This window comes from Schistocerca piceifrons, chromosome 10 (genome assembly GCF_021461385.2).
Source record: "Schistocerca piceifrons isolate TAMUIC-IGC-003096 chromosome 10, iqSchPice1.1, whole genome shotgun sequence".
In the NCBI taxonomy this organism is placed as follows: domain Eukaryota; kingdom Metazoa; phylum Arthropoda; class Insecta; order Orthoptera; family Acrididae; genus Schistocerca; species Schistocerca piceifrons.
The window spans coordinates 104,242,949-104,267,831 of NC_060147.1; the positions used below are offsets into that span (position 1 = coordinate 104,242,949).

Here is a 24,883-nt window from a genome sequence, read left to right on the forward strand (position 1 = left end):
CCTCAGATGTTAAGTCCCATAGTGCTTAGAGCCATATTAGTAAGCAGGAGACACAGGTTCAAATCCCAGTCTGGCATAAATTTTCAACTCTTCCCCATTTATATAAATCAATGCCCACTGGCAGCTAATATCTTTAATTCCTTTGTGTCTTGATTCATAATGACAGCAGGATGTTTTATAGTTTTAATTTCTGTTATGGAGAACAAGTTTTATGTTACTTGATGCCAAAGCTTTAACAGTGCTATGTAGACTATTATAAGTGACAAAATTACTTATTTGACATCTGATTGTGCTTTGTCATCTACACCATATAGCACTGCACTGAAAGTTAAATATGAAATGTGTTCATTTTCTTGCACTTAGTAATTAGGATACCTGGTAAGAATCTGAAGAGTGAAACTAGTTCTGGGTAAAGAATTATTTACTAGCAGCTCTTGACAGTTGATATATAACTTTTTTTAAAAAAATGTATTGTACATCAATAGAAGGAAAGACACATTATGTACTATTACACAAGTGCCTAACAGGCTCTGGAAGCTGTGATAACCATTAAACATTTAGGAGTATGTGTGCAGAGCAATTTAGGGGAAAACAACTATGTAAAACAAATTGCAGGGGAAAGGCAGATGATAGAGTGAGAGTTATTGAAAGAATACAGAGGAAATGTAGTCCACTCACCAAGGAAACAGTTTAAGAAACCCTCATTTGAACAATATTTGATAAGATGATCAGTCTTCGACCTGTACTGGCTTTGATTTATACAGGAAATAGGGAAGACCCAAAGAAGAACAAGTTTCACCACAGTTTCATCTGACAAGTACAAAAGCATCACAGAGATGCTCACCCAGCTCCAGTGATACACTGCAAGATGGGGGTTTTACACTGTCGTGTTGTTTGCCATTAAAATTATTAGAGCGTACATACCTAAAAGAACCAGCAAATATATTGCTTCCTCCTATGTATATCTTGCAAAACGACTAAAGATAAAATCAGAGAGATCTGAGCTCACACATATTCTTACCAGCAAATGTTCTTCCTGCGCACAATTTGCAACTTGAACAGGAAAGGGGAATGTGACAGTGATACACAAGGTACCCTCCTCCACACAGTAAAATATGGCTTGGGAATACAGGTGCAAAAGAATATTTTGGATAAGTAATGCACATGTGTAGACAAAATGTGGAGTGACGTGTTTGTACACAAAAATGTTTCTGTTGCTCGTTTCTCTCTCAGTTGCCTTCACTGACACATGAGGCTGCTGACCCAAGTCTTGGAAAGGAAGGATAGCACATACGTACGTACGTGTGTGTGTGTGTGTGTGTGTGTGTGTGTGTGTGTGTGTGTAGGGGGAGGGGGTGAACATACACACATATCTGTGAGTGTTTTGAAAATAAGTCAGACCAACAATGTTATATAACTACTGATGCAAGAAGCCTGAGCATTTATAAGTTGGGGCAGATGCCTAGGATAAATCCGTGGGCAGATGCCCAAAGTTCATAATGTCCTGGCATTTATGCATTTTAAAGATTAATTGACAAGTAGCCCTTATAAAAAAAATTTAACATGATATTTTGTATTGGAAAAGGTGTTTTGCAACACTGCTTTTCAGGGAGTGGGTAACCAAGTTCAAATAGTTGCTTGGGAGTTAGGGGACCGTTATTAGGGGAAATAAATTGGACTGTAAACATAACTATTTGCATTTTTAATGAGGTCAATTCTTGGGGTAGTACATAATAAAAATGAAAACAACATTCAAGCTTAAAACTAATTTTTGAAGTAAAGTATAGTTTATGTTGAGTAGCTAGCCTGTAGGTGGTATTTTTACTTACACTATACTACTGCAAAAAATTAAGAAATTGTTCTCGGTCAGCTGCTTGATCCTTATAAGTTGAAGAAGAGTCATGAAGTTCTGACTCTGCCTCCTATTCTCCTAAATCTTATTCCTCACCGACTACCGGATTCCTTTCCCATTTTGCTTGGACTGTTCAATATGGACTTTTTCCTTGGGATTGACAGGCTTAGGTCATGTTCCTGCTCCACTGATTGGCTGACTGATTGATGGATTGCTTACTGAGAGGGTTTATGGGACCAAACGGCAAGGTCATCAGTCCCACGATTCCAAAGTTACTCACAGAAGAAAGAGGGTCTGCTAAAAGTGGACAGATCCGGGAAAGGGGAGTCAAATCATAAAATAATGAAGTTAAAACACACACAGTAAAAAGCATAAAAGGTGAGGCCAAATCTAAACTGGAAAAAAAGAACAATCTTCCATGCGGAGTAGTCATGGGGTCCCACACCAAGAAGACATGAAGAGAGGTCCCAACCACAACCACCCTGCCCTACTCCTCCACCGTGTATGTGGAAATAAAAACCACTTTCATGGAGGAAACTGAGGATCAGTTCAACCATCTGTGAATCATCTGCTAATATTAAAATTAAGGAATCTGGAAGGCTATACTTAGCACAAAGGCACAAAAGAAGGGGACATTCCACCAATATGTGGGATACTATCAGTCTGGCTCCACAGCCACACTGTGAGGATGGTTTGTTATGCAGGAAGAAACAATAGGTGCGCCAGGTATGACCAAAGTGTAGACAGCACAAAACAGTGGAGTCCTTCCGAGAGGGATGGAAGAAAGAGGCAAACTGCAATGGACTCCTTCACTGTGTGGAGTTTATTACCATGAGCAGTAGCACAACAGATGGCATTCCACCAAAGAGAGAGTTGGCAGTTCCGCATATCTGCAACTAGAATCTTGACGAGAATGGGGGGGGGGGGGGAGGGGGAGGGGGGGTAAGCATATGCTTCTTTGGCCAAACGGTCAGCCAGTTCATTCACTGGGATGCCCCCATGACTTGGGACCCAGAGAAAGACAACTGAGCTGGCAGCCTGGCCGAGGGCAGAGAGAAGGCCATGGATAGCAGAGACCAAAGGGTGGTGAGAGTAGCATCAGTCAATAGCCTGCAGGCTGCTCATCGAGTCAGTACACATTAAAACACGGTGCAGAGAGGTCTGAGAAACCAAGTGGAGGGCTCTGTGAATGACTAAAAGCTCAGCTGTGAACGTACTACATGATGCCGGCAATAAATGGTGTTATAAGCCAGTAGGAGACATGGAAGTATATTCCACCTCATCTGTTGTTTTAGAACCATCAGTGTAGAAGATGGTGGCACCCTGTAACTCTGCAAGCATGGCACATAAAAGATGCCGGAAAACCACAGGGGTGACACAGACCTTGGGACCCTGGAATAGGTCGGTCCTAATCCGTGTCTAGGCACCATCCAAAGTGGGGTGTGGGAGGAAACACACGGGGTGCATTCCAGTGAGTGGAAATGGAGATTCTGACAGGGGGAAGTGAGACACATGCCAACTGGCAATCAACACCCGTGGGCGGTTGTCAGAAGGGAGACATCCCTCAGTTGCAAAAAACGTCAGGGTACACGGGATGGTTAGGGAATTGGTGAATGGCGATTGTGTAAGAAACCAGGAGTTGGTTCTGTTATATTTGTAGAAGGGGAATCCCTGCTTCTGTGAGGAGACTGTCAATGGTACTAGTATGAAAGGCACCAATAGTCAGACACACCCCACAATGGTGAACAGTGTCAAGTATTTGCAGAGTGGAAGCAGCCACCGAGTCATAAACCTGACTGCCATTATCTAATCTGGACAAGACCAGAGCACGGTACAGAAGTAGAGTGGTATGGTCTGGACCCCAAGATGTTTGGGCCACAAGGCAGAGAGCATTAAGCTTCCGCATGCATGTAGTCTTTAGGTGGCGAATATGGTGCAGCCACATCAGCCTCTTACCAAAAATAAGGCCCAAGAAACAGGACTGTGTTTCAACATCGAGGATCTGGTTACTTAAATAAAGTTCTGTATCTGCGTTTACTGCGGGTCAATGACAAAAATGCATAACCTGCGTTTTGGAGGGAGAAAACTGGAGGCCATGGGAGATGGCCTACGCAGAGGCCCATTGGATGGCGCCTTGGAGCCAGTACTCAGCAGATGCTGCTGAGCGGGAGCAGCACCATATACAAAAATCGTCGACGTACAACACCAGGGTAACCACATGCTCAACAGAGGTTACAAGCCCATTGACAGCTAGGAGCAAGAGTGTGACGTTTAATACAGAACCCTGTGGGATACCACTTTTTTGAATCTGATGGGCACTGAGTGAAGTGCCAACTCAAACCCGGAAGAGCCAGTGAGATAAAAACTCATGGATAAAAATCTGAAGGGGGCCACGGAAGCACCAGTCATGGATGGTAACTAAAATGTGCCCAAGCCATGTCATATGCCTTTATGTGGATGAAAAAAAAAAAAAAAAAACATGGTTAGTAAAAGCCTGTCAGATTACTGTTTCCAGTCTGAGTAAATGGTCTGTTGGAGATTGTCCTTTGTGGACGCCACACTGATATGGAGACAAAAGGCCCTGAGATTCGGGTAACCAACATAATCTGAAGCTAACCATCCCCTCGAGCAGTTTACAAAGTACATTCATCAGGTTAATTGGGTGGTCACTGTCGAGAAACGTTAGGTTCTTCCCAGGCTTAAGGATGGGGATAAGTATACTGTCTCATCATTGTGACAGGAAAGCACTCTTGAGCCAAATGTGGTTGAAGACTGAGGAGACGTTGCCTCTGGGGAATGTCCAAGTGTCGGATCATCTGTTTGTAGATGGAATTTGTGCCTGGGGCTGTGCCTCGTGAAGAGGTAAGAGCCTGCAAGAATTCCCATTCAGTGAAGAGTTCATTATATGGTTCAGCATGTTGCAGGTTGAAACAGGGGGGGGGGGGGGGGTCTGTTCAACTCGGCATTTCTGGCACAGAAACGAACAGGATGATGATGCCATCACAAAGAGTGGTGCAAGGTGTTCTGCAAGGACCAATGGATCAGTGCAAACATCACCTTGGAGGTTAAGACCCTGGACAGTTGACTGTCACTGGCAGCCCAGAAGGCTATGGAGCTTGGACCAAACATGCGACAAAGAGGCATAAATCCCTAGGGTGGAAACGAAGCGTTCCCAGCATTCCTTTTTACTCTGCTTAATAAGGCCTTCGTACAGGGATACTTAAAAGCAAGGAGGTTGGTCTGTAAAGGGTGTCTAAATCACTGCAGCGCATGTCGCTGGTCCTGGACGGCAACTGCTGCATCCTTGGTCCACCACTGTACTGGTCAATGACATGGGAGACCTGAGATAGGGGGGACAGCAATGCCAGCAGCTTTAAGAATAGTTCACAACCGCATCAATGCAATTCGAGAGGGAGGTGTGGAAGTGCACAGCAGATGTACATAAAGGCCAATTGGTTTTGTGGAATGCCCAACGTGGGGACCTGGCGGCAGCAGGGGGATCGCTGGAATGTGGTCACTGTCACAAAGATCATCATGGGATGACCAATGTAGGGAAGCCACGAGAGCAGATAAGGAGCTCGTGAGATCGATAGCAGTAAAGGTGCCATGTGCGGCACTGAAATGGGCACAGGGCCCATCATTGAGGAGACACAAATTGAAGTCTGCAGTAAGTTGGTCAATTAGGAGACCCCTACCCGTTTAAGTGGCACTTCCCCCACAGTGGGTGCAGGGCACTAAAGTCCCAAAGGAAGAGAAACAGGGGCAGGAGTTGCTGTATTAAGGTAGACCAACATAAGGAAGTGGCCTACCTGGAGGGATAGACATAAAGAAGCCAAGAGGTGATCATGTCACTCGGTCAGTGACAAGGATGGGGTGACATCCATAAATAAGATGTCAGACTCAGGTTGCGAAAGGGGAGATGGCACCTCTGGGGGTGAGCTAGGAATCCAAGTGGAACAATGAGAAGGAACTTAATCCTTCACCCAATTCAATGCAGCTGTCTTGTTTGCAGCACTGTCACCTATCACCAACAGAAACTTTTCTGGCCCATGCATCTGTAAAACATTTGCGATTGCAGCCATTGCTTGTATAAGGGGCGTTCACAAAAGGAACGAGCCAGAGGCATAATTACAGAAACCATTACCTGTATGTTGGAAGTATTGACCCTGGCTGTTGAGACACTTGTCCCAATGTGACACAAGGTGGTGTACGGCTGTCTGATAAAATTCCCGGGGCTGCGATGTTAACTAGTTCTTCACGTACAGCTGGAGGTGGTAGTCCGAGGTGAATCATCATGCTGACCTCCTTTGACCAAGATGGCCCCCTTCCGATTCCCTTCTTGCAGCATGGGACAAAAGTGAAGACCAGCATCACTCTCAAACATTGACCACCCTTCACCAAACGATTGAATCAAAATGACCACGCACTCTCACCCGTGGGATCATTCTGCTCCACAACAATGCAAAGCCTCATATACAGCCAACACAGTCACGGCACTGCTGCAGACGGGAGGTTCTCAGCCATCCTCCATACTGTTCGGACCTCTCTCCCTGCAATTACGCAATTTTTAGGGGCAAACGATTCATCTCTGATGACAAACATCCAGCTGTATGTGCGGAACTGGTTATCATCGCAGCCCCGGGAATTTTATGAGACAGCCATTCGCTGCCTTGTGTCACAGTGGGACAAGTGTGTCAACAGCCAGGGTTAATACTTCTAACATACGGGTACTGGTTTCTGTCATTATGGCTCCAGCTCATTTCTTTTTGAATGCCTCTTATGGTTATTACAAACTCAACAGAAAGTGGTTCAGGCTTGGAAACTTTGACAATACTGGATTCATGTTTGAGGTTGCTTCAGCAATCTCACTACAAATGATAGTTACTTCGCTTCTCACTCAACCACATAGAATTCAATGCCTATCAGACAGACAGACCATTGTTGCCAATTTCATAACTCACAGAATTGCATGACTTACCTGACTCAAAATATCATCTACTACATGTAATTATGGCAATAGCACTAATATTTACTTAGAATAACTGGAATTACAGTGACAAAAAGGGTAATCATAAAGATTTTAATTAGGGATGTATGATGTGGCAATTCCAATCCAAAATTCAAAGAATCATCGATTATCTAGGACTCTACTAGTATCAGAATCGAATGATTCCAGTGTCTTGGGCATCGATTCTTTGTTATTAAGTCTTTTTTATGCCAGTTTTATATTCACAGCGGTGCAGTCATACCAACGCAGATAAATAAAGGAGCAGAATAGACAATTGTAGTCTGCCTCAAATGTTGCTGCATCTGACAATAAAACCATTCTTTATTTCCTCTCGATGAAAACAGTTTAACATTTAAGAATATATTTATCACCAAAAAACACATGCCAGCTGTTTAATGCATTTAGTGATAATTTTGTTGTTGACAATCATTTGTCTATATTATTCAGATATTTAAATGGATTATGAAGTGTGTTACACTTCAAAGCAATTAGCTTAAGTCTTTCCGCTCCCGGGATTGGAATGACTCCTTACCCTCTCCCTTAAAACCCACATCCTTTCGTCTTTCCCTCTCCTTCCCTCTTTCCTGACGAAGCAACCATTGGTTGCGAAAGCTAGAATTTTGTGTGTATGTATGTGTTTGTGTTTCTATCGACCTGCCAGCGCTTTCGTATGGTAAGTCACATCATCTTTGTGTGTGTGTGTGTGTGTGTGTGTGTGTGTGTGTGTGTGTGTGTGTGTGTGTGCGCGCGCGCACGCGAGTGCGGGGTGGTGGGGGGGGTGGGGTGGGGGGGGGGGGGGGGGACAATAGCAGAAATTGTAAAAAGAAAAAGGACATTATCAATGATAAGCAGCTGTCAGCAATACACGCCCTTTCCTCACTACAAGTTGGAGTGCTAGTTAAAAAACCATGCTTCTCTCTTCTGTCCTTTGGTTCCTAGTAATAAAGGCAATGAATGATATACGTAGTTTTAAATTTAAACATTTACCAACTTTTAACTTTGGGAATATCATTCCATACCTTATTACAATTGATAAATTATATGTTCTAGCAGTAAAAACTTTAAAGAGTACCCTTTGTTTTATAAATTCCCACATTTTGGGAATTTAAAACCGCTTTGGGTTAATACCCTTTTATAAATGTCCTGCCCACTGGGCATTTGTCTAGCCCACATCATGAAATATAACTGTAATGCAAATTAGGTCAAATCGTGCTTACATGTCTCTGTATATATTGAAGTGACTAATACTACTTTGCAAACTGTTTCACAGACAAATACGCCACCATCACTACTACCAAACCATGAAAATTTACACAATGTTAAAAATACATCGCACAACATGCTTACAAATTTCCACACGACAACTGTAACCAAGTATAAATGAAAGGCAGCCTACCTCGTTGCAAGTTCAGTATCCTTGCCAGGCGACTTCTGAATTTCGGCAACTACCGAATCGTAGTCTGAAGGATCACAGAGCACAGTAACACGGTCATGGTTCTTGGCAGCCGCACGTAACAGCGTTACCCCACCTGTAATTCACCATGTCACTTCTTTATAGCCAAAATTTAATTAATCTACAGGTGTAATCCAATCCACATTTCATTTCTACAACACAAAATAATAATGAAAGTAAAGCTGTACAGCCCCCACACAAGATATACAACCTGTGCGACTACAATGTTCTGGCTGAATACACTGTCTCTGGATTACAGTTCTGCATCTTGACTGACTTGAGGTAACCCCTCAGGTGTAGTGAGCAAGGGGAGAAAGACGTCTCTTAATGAGTAGAGTATGACAACATTTCACTTTTGATTTGGGGGAGGGGGATTGTTTCTCCCAGGTGTCATTAGACAAGGTAACCTGAAACTGGCAAAGTGCACCATGAGCCACAAAGTGGGTTTCCTATTTATTAGTATGGATACCTAGCAGCCTTATGCCTGCCTACCGCTCAAAGTCCTTACTTTCTACTCCGCTTGTTGCTGCTGTTTTGATTTTCCCATTTATAATCCTGGCACAAACACTTTTTCATTTGTATGTTGCACAAAAACAATGCAGTATCTGCCACATCAGCATCTGACATCTTTATTTGGATCACAAAATTGTGTCTCTGGCCAATCGTTTACGCAGCTTGCAAAGTATAGTAACCAAACAAAACAATTATTCAGCACAGACCAGCCACAGCACCAAAATTTACAATGTACTAACTGAAGAATGAAATATGTATCATGCCAAGAAAAGACGGGTGAAAGCCCAAAATGGACATCGACATAAATAAAAATAAATAAAAAAGTGGCTGGTTGTGGTATTCCTTAAAATAATATCACTATGCTGCTTTATGCTATTAGTGCCTCTGTCAGCTAAATTTAAACAAGTACACTAGGAAGATACCTGCTACTTTGGAAAACAAAATACCATATATTGGATGACTTACCAATGTCAATGTTTTCCACAGCATCAGGAACTGTGACATCAGATCTTGCAACAGTCTTGACAAATGGGTACAGGTTACACACAACCACTCTTATCAAGTTGTAGCCCTGCTTCTTCAGATCAGCTTGATCAGAATCAGTTAAACGTGCTAGGATACCTGAAACATTGGAAATTTTTATGTTATACTTCAGTAAAAGATGTTTAAGTGCAGCTCATTCACCAAATCACCGAGTGAGGTGCTGCAGTGGTTAGCACGCTGCCCTCGCATTTGGGAGGACAAACATTCAAATCTACGTCCCATCACCCACATTTATGTTTTCCACGATTTTTCTAAATTACTTTCTGTCAAATGCCCGGATGGTTTCTTTGTAAAGGGTATGGCCAGTTCCCTTCCCCATCCTTCCCTCATCTGAGCTGGTGCTCTCTCTTGTAATGATCTCAATGTCAACGGGGCATTAAACCCTAATCTTCCTTCCTAATAATCTTACAACTATATTATTGCTATTATTTTAACAATGATGAATTTCCAGACTTTTTTGTTGTTATTCAACTGCAGAATGTTGAAGCAAGCTGTACTGTAGTGGTTATCACATGGCCATGCAGCATGTCATTATATTAAGGGAGCAACAATTAAGCACCTCCTCTTCTAAAGGCAGTCTTGTTGCAAATCATATGAACCTGTTCCTCAACAAATAATACAAGGGAAAGGATAGATTGCTCCTCTCAACATAAAGATCACACACTGAGTTGCAGGTAAGCACGATGAAAATACTGTTGCACACTTAGCTTTCAACCAAAGCTTTCTTCAGAAAAGGAAACGCACATTTACTCGTTCAAGCAAGCACACCTCATGCACACACAACCACCATCTACGGCAGCTTGGACCAGGATGCCCAGTATTCCACGTACATAATCCAGGCATTTCAGACCTGGCTGCTGGAGATGGCAGTCATGAGTGCATAAGGTGTGCTTGCTTGTATGAATGAATGTGTGTCTTCTTTTCCGATGGAAGCTTTGGCCAAAAGCTAATTGTGTAACAGTATTTTCACTGTGCCTGCCTGCAATTCAATGTGTCATCTTTAAGGTGAGTAGCGATCCATCCTTTTCCTTATATATTGCTGATATTCCAACGTGGAGTTTCCATTATTTGTTCCTCAATAAATGCTAGTCAACGAAAGACTAAGCCTGATTCAGCACTCACCATTATGTTTCACTGCTCGACTGTCTCCATTATCCCAGACAATTTCTATCTGATTTGGCTCAAGTTGACTGATCTTGGTTATACGGTGCAGAGGCATATAACAGCTGACTGGTTTTCAAAGATGAAGAGGGATAGAGTAAAGAAGACTTAGGTCCCAAGATATTGAAATTGGATCTGAAGAAAGCAATTTGAGAGCTCCAGGAAAAGAACATACTGGCTGTCATAGAATACCATCTTTGGCACTGAAAGTCCAAATTTAATAGCCAGATTGGCTGAGGCAGTGAACAGAGTTTATGACACAGGAATTTGTTCTCAGGACCTACTTAACACTGCTCTAGTATCTTTATCGAAAAAGAGTAACATAAAAGAATACAAAGACTATTGGACAATTAGTTTTTTTAAGTCACTACGGAGTACTGAAAAGAAAATTGAGGAAAATATTGAGGAAGGCCAGAGTGGGTTCAGAAACAATAAGGGAACCTGAGGTGCTACAGATTGCCTGGGCATGACTGGAGAAAGAATGACAAATCAACAAGAAGGTGTCTACTCATTTTATCGACTGGGAGAAATCTTTCAATAAGACTCAACTGGAGTATACTGCTGAGAATTTTAAAAGGTGTTGGTATAGACTGGAAAGATAGAAGGTTAATAAAGGAAATGTATGCAAAGCAAAGGTGATGTGAGCAGGGAATGATGCTAGAGAAGAGATGAATACTAGAAGGAGTGTAACGAACATCGCACACTATCATCATAGCTATACAACATACAGTGTGAGAAGGCTAAGTCATAACACCCCTTATCTCTCCCCAATCGCAATAGATACTTCACGTTTCATGTTTGTGCTATTTTTTTTATTACAGAGATATGGGGCCATCTTTGGTTTTTTTTTAAATGGAACCCTGTGTTAAATTTTATCGTAACATGATGAGCTTAGAAACACAATTTCAAATATGTGCATATGATAATACTTAGGTAAATAGTTGTCGAGACACAGATATGTTCCCATATTGTATTCGTCCTTCGAAGCGGCGTTGTCCAATGTGGCCTTTCCTGTTGACCAATGAGGAACTTAACAGGGAAGACGTTGTTTTCCTGCTTCTCAATAACGCCGCAAGGTGACGCACAAGGTAGCTGGAGAGAAGGGTATAAATGTGCTGCATTTCCATCACAGTTTCTTGGAGCAGACATGTACACTAACGAAGAAAAGTTAGATATGCTTCTAGTGTATGGTGAAAGCAGAAGAAATGCTGTTAGAGCAATAAAGCAATATGGAGAGCTGTATCCTGATCGTGAGCATCCTACGCACCAGCTTCTTGCACATATTTACAAGAAACTACTTGAATCGGGATCAAGGAACACCATACAGAGAACAAGGCAGAAAACTGCAACTGGCGAGGTACATGAAGAGGCTGGCACATAACAACCCTACTGTTTCGTCACAACATATCGCCTCGGAATGAGGTATAAGTCAGAGAAGTGTTCTACCCGTATTGCACTGGCATAGATTTCACCCTTTTTACCTCTCATTACATCAAGCACTCTCCGGTATGGATTTTGAACGCTGCTAGGAATTTTGCCGGTTTGCTCTGCAGTGCCTATAAGATGATCCAACGTTTTTTCAATTGGTGCTTTTCACTGATGAAGCGACTTTCACCAACCATGGTAATGTGAATTTACATAATATGCATTACTGGTCAATAGAGAACCCTCATTGGCTTCGACAGCATCAACAACCGTAGAGTGTTAACGTGTGGTGCGGCATTGTCGGAAATGTCACTGTGGGGCAGTACGACATTCCGGGTATACTAAATGGCAATAACTATGCACAGTTCCTGCAAAACATTCTGCCCATTTTGCTGGAAGAGGTACCACTAACTACGCATCAGTGCACGTTGTTCCAACATGACGCTGTCCTGCTCACTCTTCCCATGTGGCTACAGAGCTGTTAAATGGAAAGTTCCCAGATTGTTGGATAGGACAACATGCTGAAGTGGAGTGGCCAGCCCGGTCTCCTGATTTGACCCCTCTTGATTTGTTTCTGTGGGGAACACTCAAACAAAGTGCGTGCTCAAATACCACGTACGCCAGACGATATGAAGCAACGTATCATCGAAGCGTGCGCTGATATCTCACGTGACACCCTCACAGCCGTTGACAAATCATTTGAACGGCGACTACAAATGTCCATTACAGCAGAGGGAAAGCATTTTTAGCACATGCTTCAGTAAAGTTTTGTATCATGTACAGTATGTATTTTGCATTTTAGTGCGTATTTGCTTCGTATTGTGATCAATAATAAATATTTTCAAACAAAAAACAAATACACACAAAATAATTGTTACCAATAAGGGCCTCCTCATTTACATTTGTATTTCTGTTACTTAAAATGTATTAACATCTTGTATTTTTTTAATACTGTATATTGTCTACTATTTTGGTATCACAGTTGTCAAATAACTGAATAATATTTGCGCAACATCATCAGTTAATTTTTGTTCAAAATATCACAGTATGTATTTCTATTGTCAGGTAAATGGGTGTGGTGTTTGTGTAAGGACGGACTCACTACGTTTACCATGTCCTCTACACAACAAGAAAGGTCACATTGGACAACGCTTCTTCGAAGAACGAACACGATACGAGAATGCATCTGTGTCTCAAAAACTATTCGCCCAAATATAATGATATACACATATTTGAAACCACCTTTTTAAGCCCATCATGTTACGCTAAAATTTAACATAGGGTTACATTTTTTAAAAACCAAAGATGGCCTCATATCTCTGTAATAAAAAATAGCACAAACATGAAATGTGATGTATTCAAGCAGCCCCTGTCAGCCGCAATTCACTGTCCAAACAGCATCTTTGTATCTATTACGGTTGGGGAGATACAAAGGATGTTATGACTTAGCTGCTTCACCCAGTATATGGACAAAAAGCAAGGCCATAGAGGATGCAAGTAATATTTTAACTGAAGGAGAAAGGATAAAGACTATAAAAGCAGTGCTCATGGAATCATACGAGCTACAGAAGATGTTTAAGAGTACTGCAAGAAAGGGCAAGGCGTATGCAATCAACATAAATAAAGGAAAGACAAAAGAGATGAGACTAAGCATGAATCAAGCTCCAGGTAACATTTCTTAGGTGGGAAAAAGAAAGCACAACTAAATCCTTCATGTACCTGAGAAGTTTAATGACATGGTACTTAAGCTACAGAGAAGAAACAAGGAGAAGGATATAGACGGGAAATAGAGCACTTGACAAGGTGAAGTAGTTACTAACATCTGCAAGACTTTGAATCGAGCTCAGCAAAAGACTTGCTAAATGTTATGACTGGAGTGTAGTGTTATACAGGAGTGAACCATGGACAGTTGAGAGAGAGAGAGAGAGAGAGAGAGAGAGAGAGAGAGAGAGAGAGAGGGGGGGGGGGGAGGGGGGGGGGAATAAGAAAGATATTCAGAAAGTTTTGAAATGGGGCTATGGAGAATATTGCTTAAGATGAAGGGAAATAGGAGAAGAAAGAAGATTACTGAATGTGATCAGTAAGAGGAAAAAATCTTGGCCGTGACATATACTGTGTAGGAATTGTCTACAACAAAGAATTATAGAGACAAAAGGAGAGGGAATAGAGGAAATGGTAGGAAGACATACAAACAAATGAAAGAGGTTGCTTGCGAACAGGGCATGATGCACAGACTCCAGTTGAAACCTGTCATAAGATAGATTCACCAAAGAAGACATTTCTAGTGGTACACTATCAGTCCAGGTATCTATACCTTGACTTGCCTACTTTTTCACAAATATTTCAGTCCACAGAGTATTTCTATACTGCAACAAGTGCATCACTGAAGTGAATTAGACAATGTATTCAAGACATCTGAAGCTCCATCTGCATTGGAATAAAACGTGAATAAGAATCAGCATACTGAAAATTATCTTCTAATCAAGTTGTGCCACAAACTCTTCTCCTCAATGCTTCTCAGTGCCTCCTTATTAGATACATGATCTATCCATCTAATCTTCAGCATTCTTCTGTAACACCACATTTCCCAAGTTTCTATTCTCTTCCTGTCTAAACTAGTTATCGCCCATTTTTCACTTTCATATATGGCTACACTCCATACAAATACTTTCAGAAAAGACTACCCGACACTTAAATCTGTACTTCATATTAACAAATTTCTCTTCTTCAGAAATGCTTTTCTTGCCCTAACCAGTCTACATTTTATATCCTCCCTACTTAGGCAGTCACCAGTTACTTTGCTTCACAAACAGCAAAACTCATTTACTACTCTAACTGTCTCATTTCCTAATCTAATTCCCACAGCATCACCCGATTTAATTTGACCATTTTCCATTATCCTCGTTTTGCTTTTGTTGATGTTCATCTTATATGCCCCTTTCAAGACACTGTCCATTCCATTCAACTGCTCTTCCAAGTCCTTTGCTGTCTCTGACAAAGTTTTAATTTCTTTTCTATGGATTTTAATACCTACTCCAAAATTTTCTTTTGTTTCCTTTACTGCTTGCTCAATATACAGATTGAATAACATCGGGGATAGTCTACAACCCTGTCTCACTCCCTTCCCAACCACTGCTTCCCTTTCATGCCCCTCGACTCTTGTAACTGCCATCTGGTTTCTGTACAAATTGTAAATAGCCTTTCATTCCCTGTATTTTACCACTGCCATCTTCAGAATTTGAAAGAGAGTATTCCAGTCAATGTTGTCAAAAGCTTTCTCTAAGTCTACAAATGCTAGAAACGTAGGTTTGCTTTTCCTTAAACTATCTTCTAAGGTAAGTCACAGGGTCAGTATTGCCTGAAGTGTTCCAACATTTCTACGAACACCAAGCTGATCTTCCCCAATGTCGGCATCTACCAGTTTTTTCATTTGTCTGTAAAGTATTCGTGTTAGTATTTTGTAAACATGACTTAATAAACTATTATTTCTGAAGTTTTTACATTTGTCAAGCACCTGCTTTCTTTGGGATTGGAGTTGTTATATTCTTGAAGTCTGAGGGTATTTCACCCGTCTCATACATCTTGCTCACCAGATGGAAGAGTTTTGTCAGGGCTAGCTCTCCCAAGGGTATCAGTAGTTCTAATGGAATGTTGACTACTCCAAGGGCCTTATTTTGACTTAGGTCTTTCAGTGCTCTGTCAAATTCTTCACACAGTATCATATCTCCCTTCTCATCTTCCTCTACATCCTCTTCCCTTTCCATAATATTGCCCTCACGTACAGTTTCCTTGTACAGACACACTATATATTCCTTCCATCTTTCTGCTTTCCCTTCTTTTCGTAGGACAGGTTTTCCATCTGAGCTTTCGATATTCATACAGGTGGTTCTCTTTTCTCCAAAGGTATCTAATTCTCCTGTAGGCAGTATCTATCTTACCCCTGGTGATACATGCTTCTATATCCTTACATTTGTCTTTTAGCCATCCCTGCTTAGCCATTTTGCACTTCCTGTTAATCTCATTATTGAGACTTTTGTATTCCTTTTCGCCTGCTTTGTTTACTGCATTTTTACATTTTATCCTTTCACCAATTAAATTCAATATCTCTTCTGTTACCCACAGATTTTTACCAACCCTCATCTTTTCCCCTACTTGATCCTCTGCTGCCTTCATTATTTCATCTCTCAAAGCTAGCCATTCTTCTTCTACGTATTTCTTTCCCTGTTCCTGTCAATCATTCCTGAATGCTCTCTCTGAAACTATCTACGTCCTCTGAGTCTTTCAGTTTATCCAGGTCCCATCTCCTTAAATTCCTACCTTTTTGCAGTTTCTTCAGTTTTAATCTAGACTTCATAGCCAACGAATTGTGGTCAGAGTCCACATCTGCCCCTGGAAATGTCTTGCAATTTAAAACCTCGTTCCTAAATCTCTATCTTGCCATTATATAATTATCTTAAACCTCCAAGTGTCCACAGGCCTCTTCCACACATACAACCTTCTTTCATGATTCTTAAGCCAAGTGTTAGCTATGATTATAGATCCAATTTTCGATTCTTTTTACTTTTTGGTTTGGACATTCCTTATATATTTTGCATTTTCAATTGTTTTGAACATTTAGTTTATTGTTGACAGTCAAAAACAGTTGTATGTGTTTTCAAGAGCTTGGTGAATTTCTACTTTCGAAAAAGATGGATTAAAGAATTTGGATCAAATTTTAGTGAAAAATAGGATAAAGTGCAGCACTGCATTCAAAATGCTGACTGTAGTTTTTGGCGAATCTACTATGAGTACAACAAGAGTTGACGAGTGGTATAATCCTTTCACATAGGGTCGAGAAAATGATGACCACCATGGGTGCCCTAGCACACGAATTGCTGATGACAATGCAGAAGGAGCAACGAAAATGGTTCTGGAAAAATCACTGAGTCACCATCAAAGAGGTTGCTGATGATGTTGGCATTTCCTTTGACTCAAGCCAAATTTTTTTTTATGTTTTGGGCATGAGATGTGGAGCAGCAAAGTTTGCTGAGTTTCGAGCAAAACTGAACTCACATGGACACCGCTCAGGAACTGCTGAATAAAGTCGACAACAATCCAGAACTTCTAAAGAATGTTTTAACAGGTGATGAAACATAGCTGTACGGGTATGACAACACCAATCATCCCAAAGGAAGCTGTGTGAATAGCTATGACTGAAAAACATTTAACAAGTTCGATCACATGTGAAGGTTCTTCACCACTGTTTTCTTCAATTACAACGAGATTGTGCATCACATGTTCCTGCCTTACGGTCGTATGGTCAATAAGGAATACTTCCTGATGCGCCATTGATGTGAAGCAATCCAAAGAAAACAACAGGAGCTGTGGCAACACCACTCGTGTAAATTGCATTATGATAATGTTCCTGCTCACGTTTCAAGGCTTGTTCGTGATTTTTTGGCAATAAACAAACATGTTGCCACAGCCACTGCATTCGCCTGACATGGGCCCCTGCAGCTTCTTTCTATTCCCATGGCTGAAGAGAACCATAAAAGGAAGTATTTTTTCCACCATTGAAAACAACAGAATCACTGAAAGAGCTGAATACTATAACCGGAAAGTGAGTTCCAGAAGAGCTTCCAAGATTGGAAAAAGCACTGGCAGAAATGTATTATATCTGAGGGGGATCACTTTGAAGAGGACAAAGTTGATATTTAGGAATAAATATAGATTCTTTAGGGAAAACAAAAAATTCCATTATCTTTAGATCACATCTCGATGTCAAAGGTGCATTACAGCTACTTAACTATGTGTGCCTCCATAGTTCAATGGTCTGTATCCTTCTCTGATATGCAGACGATACAGGTTCAGTTCCCAGTACTGTCAGGGATTTTTCCTCAGTGAGAGAACTGGAGCATGGCGCACTACTCAACCTCAGGATAGCAACTGAGGAGCTACTCAAGTGGGAAGTGGAGGCTCCAATGTTCAGAAAGCTGACTGGCTAGAGCAGCGTCTTGACCCCGTGCCCCTCTGTACCACATCCAAGTAACGCGATCGACAAAGGATGATACAGTGGTCAATCAGGCCATAATGTGGGACTTTAGTTTTTTTTTTTTTTTTTTTTGGCATTATCTTAAATGAAACCTGTGTTATGATCTTAACACAAAAAAAGTTTTCATAGCATTCCAATGCTTTAATGCTCATCCTCATATGTCTCTGGCATTCCATACACTGCAACTCTGAGTTGCTACCAGACACCAGAGTAAACTGTTACAGTATTGGGGGAAGTGTATGTGTGTGTGTGTGTGTGTGTGTGTGTGTGTGTGTGTGTGTGTGAGGGGGGGGAGGTTTGATTACATGACCACAAGAAATGCATAGATACACGTGAAGGGCAAACATTTTCAACATCCACTGTCATTTTTAAATTATTGCAATTTTGTAAAAGTATTTTTGTAGTTTTTTTGAGTTATTTGAGAAAAGTGTTTGGCATTCTCTGATTAACTGAAGATGAAAAATGAAACTTCGTTTCATCTTACAGAGCACGTGAATACTCAAACTAATCACTACTGGTACTCCTAAAACCCCCGCATTGTGCTTTAAGCTCCTCTCCATGATAACATTATTAGAGTTTTGTGTGCAGTTTCTGGTAGTCAAATTTTACTGCATTCTGTGTGTCACAAGCCTCATCAATCATGGTCTCTATTCATGAAGCCTTCGGAAAAGAGCGCACAGTAAGCAGAAGTTGTGGCTGCCACCTGTTTGTGATTTTTTTATCTATTGGGATATTTAAAAGGAATGGTGCACAAAAATAACTTTACCGACTGAATAGGAATACACACCAAAGTGAGCTGTCACAGAACTGTGCAAAGTAAGTTTCAATATATGAACAAAACCTTAGATTAAAGTGTGATACTGGACCATCCTGCTCCCCCCCCCCCCCCCTGCCCCCCAATCTTTGTTTAAATGACAGACTGATCTGTAGCATAACAAAAGATCTAAGACTGAAATACTGATAAATTGGCTGTGAGTTGGCAAAACAAACAAATGTGAAAGCCAAATAAAGATTGAGGTAACAGACTGATCTGTTGAATAGTGTGCTGTTTATGTCAGCACTATGTTGAAACAGATTTTCCACCATAAAAACTAAAATTCCAAGGTAAATTAAGAAAACATGTATTAGATAATGGGCAGGCTTCCAAAGGGTATTTTAATGCACATACGTCATCCATAAATTATGACTGATGGAAGGGAGGTCCACTACGTAGCTCTTTCCCAAGCATGTAATAGAGGTGCAGACAACCAAATTCAACAGCAGTTTTAAATTTTAAATTATTGTAATTTTTGTAATTATTTCCTGATTTTAAAGAAAATTATGTTTTTTTTTTTTTTTTTTTTTTTTTTTGACTGAATGTGGATACTACTGATGCAGGGTGACTTTGATCTTAGGTTTACTGCAACTGTTCATACATTGTTCAGTCACGTTATTGTAACCACCATCTATTTTCAATGTCAATAAGCATTAGCTCCTCAAAGGTGACAGATGGCTGCACTCGCAATGGAGGGTATATAAAGAATGTCGGCAGAAAACAGTGCAGTTGTTGCTGTAGTGTTGAAATTGAGCAACAGATCTGACATCCAAAAGGGCATTACATTGGCTTTCGGCCCAAGGGTGGAAGCACTTCCAAAATGGCTAAGTTGTCAACTGTTTGCATGTCACTGTAGTTAAAGTATACTGTGCTCAGCAAAATGCACTATCCGAGACCAGTGCCGAGGCAACTGTGGGCACCACGTGCCACAGATGACAAGGGTCAGTGATAGCTGTGGAGATGTGTACAGGCAAACAGACGCGCAACTGCTGAGCAACCAACTGAGGGATAACCGACAATGTCTCAATAATAACCGTCCAGCAAAGGCTGCCAAGTACGGGCGTCTGCAGCAGGTGCCCGGCTAGTGCACCCGTGCTGACTGCTGTTTATCAGTGACGAAGGCTGGAATTCACACCGAAGTTCTTCAACTGGATGCCCTCCGAATGGCAACAGGTTGTCATTTCGGGTAAATCACATACTATGTTCCATCAGACAGTTGGCTATTGGCATGTACAGCACGAAATGTTTGTAAGCAAACACCCCGCAACCAGGAGGTAGTGTGTTTTCTTGGCGTTCTCTATGTGACTGTAAGCACGCATCTATCGCTGCGGACCGTGTCCACCCCTACATTCAGTTTGTTTTACCTCGGCAAAATTGCATCTGCCGGCAGGACGATGTAATGTGTGACACAGCTAACAGTGTACGCACACGGTTTGAAGAGAACTGGGATGAATTTACCGTACTTCCCTGGCCACCAATCTCCCCTCATTTAAACCCAATCAAGAATCTGTAGGATCACCTCAACTGACTGTTCATGCCATAAATCTCAACCAAGAAACCTAGCACAGCTGACCACAGCACTGGAGTCGGCACGGCTCCACATACTCGTCGGTACCTTCCATAACTTTTCCTGCACATCTCGCACTGCGAAGGTGGAAATTTGAGGGTTTTGATGGGTGGTCACATTAATCTGACTGGACAGTGTAATTATAATTAATGTCAGTACACACTAGTGAACTGTTCTCTGAATGTTTGTTTGCTTGTGTTCATTTCCACTAACTCCAGTGGAAAATCCACTTTAGAAACGAAGTGCAGAATGTTTACTGAATCTAAAGGCAGTGTCCTGCTCAACCCATCCACTCACCTCCGTGCACTGCCGGGTGCAAAGTCTTCACCCTCCCACCCAGCATTTCGGGTGCGCCGGTAATTTCTGCCACATCCTTGACTGCGAGCTTGGTGTCACGCAGTGCCTTGGCCGTTCCACCAGATGCTACCAGAGTCAGACCCAGGGAGTGCAGCTTTTCCGCCAGGGAGACCAGGCCTGTCTTGTCGGAGACACTTAACAGAGCTGAAATCATAAAAAATTCTGTTGACTCCTACAAAGTACTTAGAATTTCACATTATTTGATCTACATATTCGATTGTACCCCATATTAAATATGCTTCAACCAAGAAAGAGCGGAGTTGGAAGAATAGATAACAATGCTAAAATTTTCTACTAACAAGCCCCATTGAGCGAAAGTAAGGACTTACAGACTTACAGAAAGTGCAGAATGGAATACATAGCGCTACAAGATTTTGGTGACTAACACAAAAGTAATCAATATCTGGAGATAGCATAATAGATAGCTGCTAAACACAAGAGAGAGTTTGCAGTGACCCATGGCACACACAATGTGTGGCATCTCTTATGATTCCTTACCTCTGAACGACGTGGAGCCGAAAAAGAAATAATAAAGTCAACTATAATTTATTGAAGTAATACTACTCGTTGTGGTGAGGCTATAAAAGCTTAGTGGACTGCAGCATTCCAACATGGGATAGTGCTGACTTCCTTGGCATAAGGGGAGGGGGTGGGGGGGGGGGGGGGGGAGGGACAAATGTGGCTGTTGAAAAGCTTCTGCAAAGTTTGGAAGGTAGGAGACGAGATACTGGCAGAAGCAAAGCTGAGAGACCGGGCGTGAGTCGTGCTTCGGTAGCTCAGGTGGTAGAGCACTTGCCCGCAAAAGGCAAAGGTCCCAAGTTCGAGTCTCGGTCGGGCACACAGTTTTAATCTGCCAGTAAGTTTCGTGGCTGTTGAAGTTTGCATGTGGGGGAAACTGAGTCGGTTGGTGACATGTAATGACGAAAATTGGAAAATATATTTTGAATGGTTAACTGAGTTAAAGTAATCTAATTCTAAGTGAATGAGCAACATAAAAATGATGTAGTTGAGACTACATGTTCACTACAAGAAAGAATTGCAGGGAACAGACTGTGTTTGCAGACATAAAGAATAAAATAAAATAAAAAACCATAGTGGGAAACTGCACTTCACCTTAGTAAATGATCACAATTATACACAAAAAGAAAAGTAATCCCACAAGTTCCAAAAGACATTAAAAAAAACTCTTCTGGCTAGGAAGCAATATAAAAATGTTTAATAATAACAACAATAATAAAAGTAATAATGTCATGTGGTTCACAGATGGCCTTTCAATTTGAAACTGCTTTTAAGGCTTCAATGTTATTACCACAGGTTATTTCTCATGGCACTTTTCATTTGGCCTTCATGTGGCACTGTGCACCTCATTCCATTCAACACTAATTCCAAGTGGTCACTGGGTTTCAACGTGGAACCTCTACAGCAATAGCCGAGGATGATAGTCTCCCAACAACTGAAGCCATCATTATAAACAACTGTCAGGGTATAAATACATCAAAAGTAGATCTGTATAGGCAAAGAAAGCTTTTTCAACAACAGTGCTTCGATTGTGTCTTACTGAACTAGGTCCAAAGAGAGAAAGGATCTCTTGAAAGTAAGTTGGCAGTGCAGCATTGGCAAGGAATGGAATGTGCACCAAGGTAAAATAAAACAGATCAATCTTGAGGCATAGATTGTGACTGATGTTCCAGCCCACTTCCACTGGCCTTCATGACAATGCAGGTCTTTAACTGTCCAGTGTATACGCAGTTCTCTGTAGGTACAGCAGCATCTTTAGAGGCCAAACAATTCAGTCAGTTGTGACTTGTCAAGCAAAGGGAGCTCGAGTAGTCAGCCATGTTTGAATCCTGCCTAGAGAATGACCATAAAACACAAACTGAAAAAACTGAGGTCTTGGCCCATATGATTTCATATTAAAGGTACCCTTAAATGAGCAAACTTGTTTGTTAAATGAGCCCACCTAGCTGTGGATTTGTCAAACAAGCCTGTACACATACAAACACAATTTGTTAGTTTCACCTCACTTTGAAGCAGACACTGCTCGTGCTTGTATTTTCTCAATAGTAAGAATGATCAAAAATGTAGACAAAGCAGTCACTGACTTTGACACCGTGTTTAAAGAGGAAGAAAACAAGATGCTGGTATAGGGAATGGTTTAAAATTATAAATATTTACATGAAAACCTGTGTAGTGGAAATTATATATAAAAACAATTATATATAAAAACGTGGAATGTTTCCTTCCATTATATGTGTAGTGGAAATGTTACACTCTGAAACTGATGATTACATCAGCTTTCCACAGATGGACAGTGAAACGTTTAACAACTTGTTCAGAGTTACTTTGCCCTCACATTGAAAAAGAAGACATGCATGAGAAAATTTAGTATCTTCTACCTGCTCCTCTAATGACAGTTCATTAAAATACCACAACATAGGTACAGATAGGCCGCACCACCCATGAGAACTTTTGAGTTCTTTTATTTCATTGCACTCCCACTTTAATGGGTACAATATTTATTCCATTCAGAACCTCTTCCTGCATAATATATGGCTGGGAAATATATGATACCTGTACCATTTTGGTAATATCAGTACTATTTTGTTTTTACTCTTGATCATAGTTTCCATCATGTGGAAACTCACGATACAACAAGATACATTGTAAAAGAACCATTCTTCACTATACATAAGAGGCGAACCATTAACACAGATAATTTCTTCCATCTTGTCAAACTTTCCTTCAATCGAAACTTCTCATAAAGATGTCAAACATAACATACGTTTGACAAGCATATCGGACAGATACCATACACTTCAAATGTTTGGGAAACATAGTACATTTACACAAGTTGTTTGATCCTGTACAAGCTCTTTAGAGTCCAAGCAATGGGAAGACCAGAATACAACTTTAACTGAGACAAAGGGGTAGACACTTTTAAGGCATGGGTATAAGTGTTAGACATTGAGTGGCAATAAAGACAGATGCAGGGCATTGACAGGGAGGCAGGAGTGACAGTTTCACATGTGGCACCGGCCCCTCTGCCAAGTGACTTCACTCCATCCTGCAGAAGACTGGAGCTACCAGGAACTGCCTTGTACATCTATATTTACGTCTACACTCTGCAAACTACCGTGAAATGGATGGCAAAGACTACATTCCACTGTCCCAGTTATTAGGGTTTCTTCCCGTTCCATTCACATATGGAGCATGTAAAGTATGACTGATTGAATGCCTCTGTGAATGCTGTAACAACTCTTCTCTTGTCCTCACAATCCTTATGCAAGTGGAACGTAGAGGTATATTATATTCATAGAATCCTCGAAATTTCATTAGTAGATTTTCTCAGAATAGTTTACATCTATCATCAAGAATCTGCCAGTTCAGTTTCTTCAGCATCTCTGCGGCACTCTCCCATGGGTCAAACAAACCTGTGACCATTAGCGGTGCCCTTCTCTGTATACGTTCAATACCTCCTGTGAGTCCTATCTGGCACAGGTCCCACACAATTTAGCAATATTCTAGAATGGGTCACACAAGTGATTTGTAAGCAATCTCCTTTGTGAACTGATTGTGCTTTACCCACAACTGAGACTACGTGATCATTCCATTTCATATCACAACAAAGGGTCACACCCATGTATTTGTACGAATCAGCTGATGGCAACTGTGATTCATTGATACTATAGTCACAGAATACTATGTTTTTTCATTTTGTGACATACACATTTTTACATTTCTGAACATTTAAAGCAAATTGCCAATCATTGCGCCAGTTTGAAACCATATCAAGATCTGACTGAATATTTATGCAGTTTCTTTTGGACAGTACTTCATTACACACAACTGCACCATCTGCAAAAAGTGTGAGGTTACTATTAATATTGTCTGCATGGTCATTAATATACAAAATGAACAGCAAGGGTCCCAACACACTTCCCTTCACACCCTGAGTTACTTCTACATTTGACAATGAATCCTTCCAACAAGTGCGTCAATTCGGACTTCCTCCAGGAGGGTCAAGATGCTGCTGCGTGCTAGCCTTGACACCTAGCAGTTCTTCTCCCGATTACTATTGTGGAGACAGATGTTGAAAGCTAAAGGAGGATTTCACCTCAAATCCTACAGGTCAACAGTGACTGTGTCGCATCACTATTTC

The 24,883-nt window shown here is 41.2% G+C and overlaps 1 protein-coding gene across 5 annotated transcripts in view; it reads right to left on the reverse strand.

Annotated features, from left to right (window-relative positions):
• LOC124718808 (bifunctional purine biosynthesis protein ATIC) overlaps positions 1–24,883 on the reverse strand; it is a 101,560-nt gene that overhangs the window by 55,133 nt on the left and 21,544 nt on the right. For all 5 annotated transcript variants that reach the window (XM_047244424.1, XM_047244425.1, XM_047244422.1 and 2 more), the window contains exons 3-5: positions 20,665–20,868; positions 9,292–9,447; positions 8,257–8,389 (exon numbers count right to left, since the gene is read on the reverse strand). In XM_047244424.1, the coding sequence (XP_047100380.1) occupies positions 8,257–8,389; positions 9,292–9,447; positions 20,665–20,868 (493 nt within the window). The remainder of the gene's footprint in view (positions 1–8,256; positions 8,390–9,291; positions 9,448–20,664; positions 20,869–24,883) is intronic.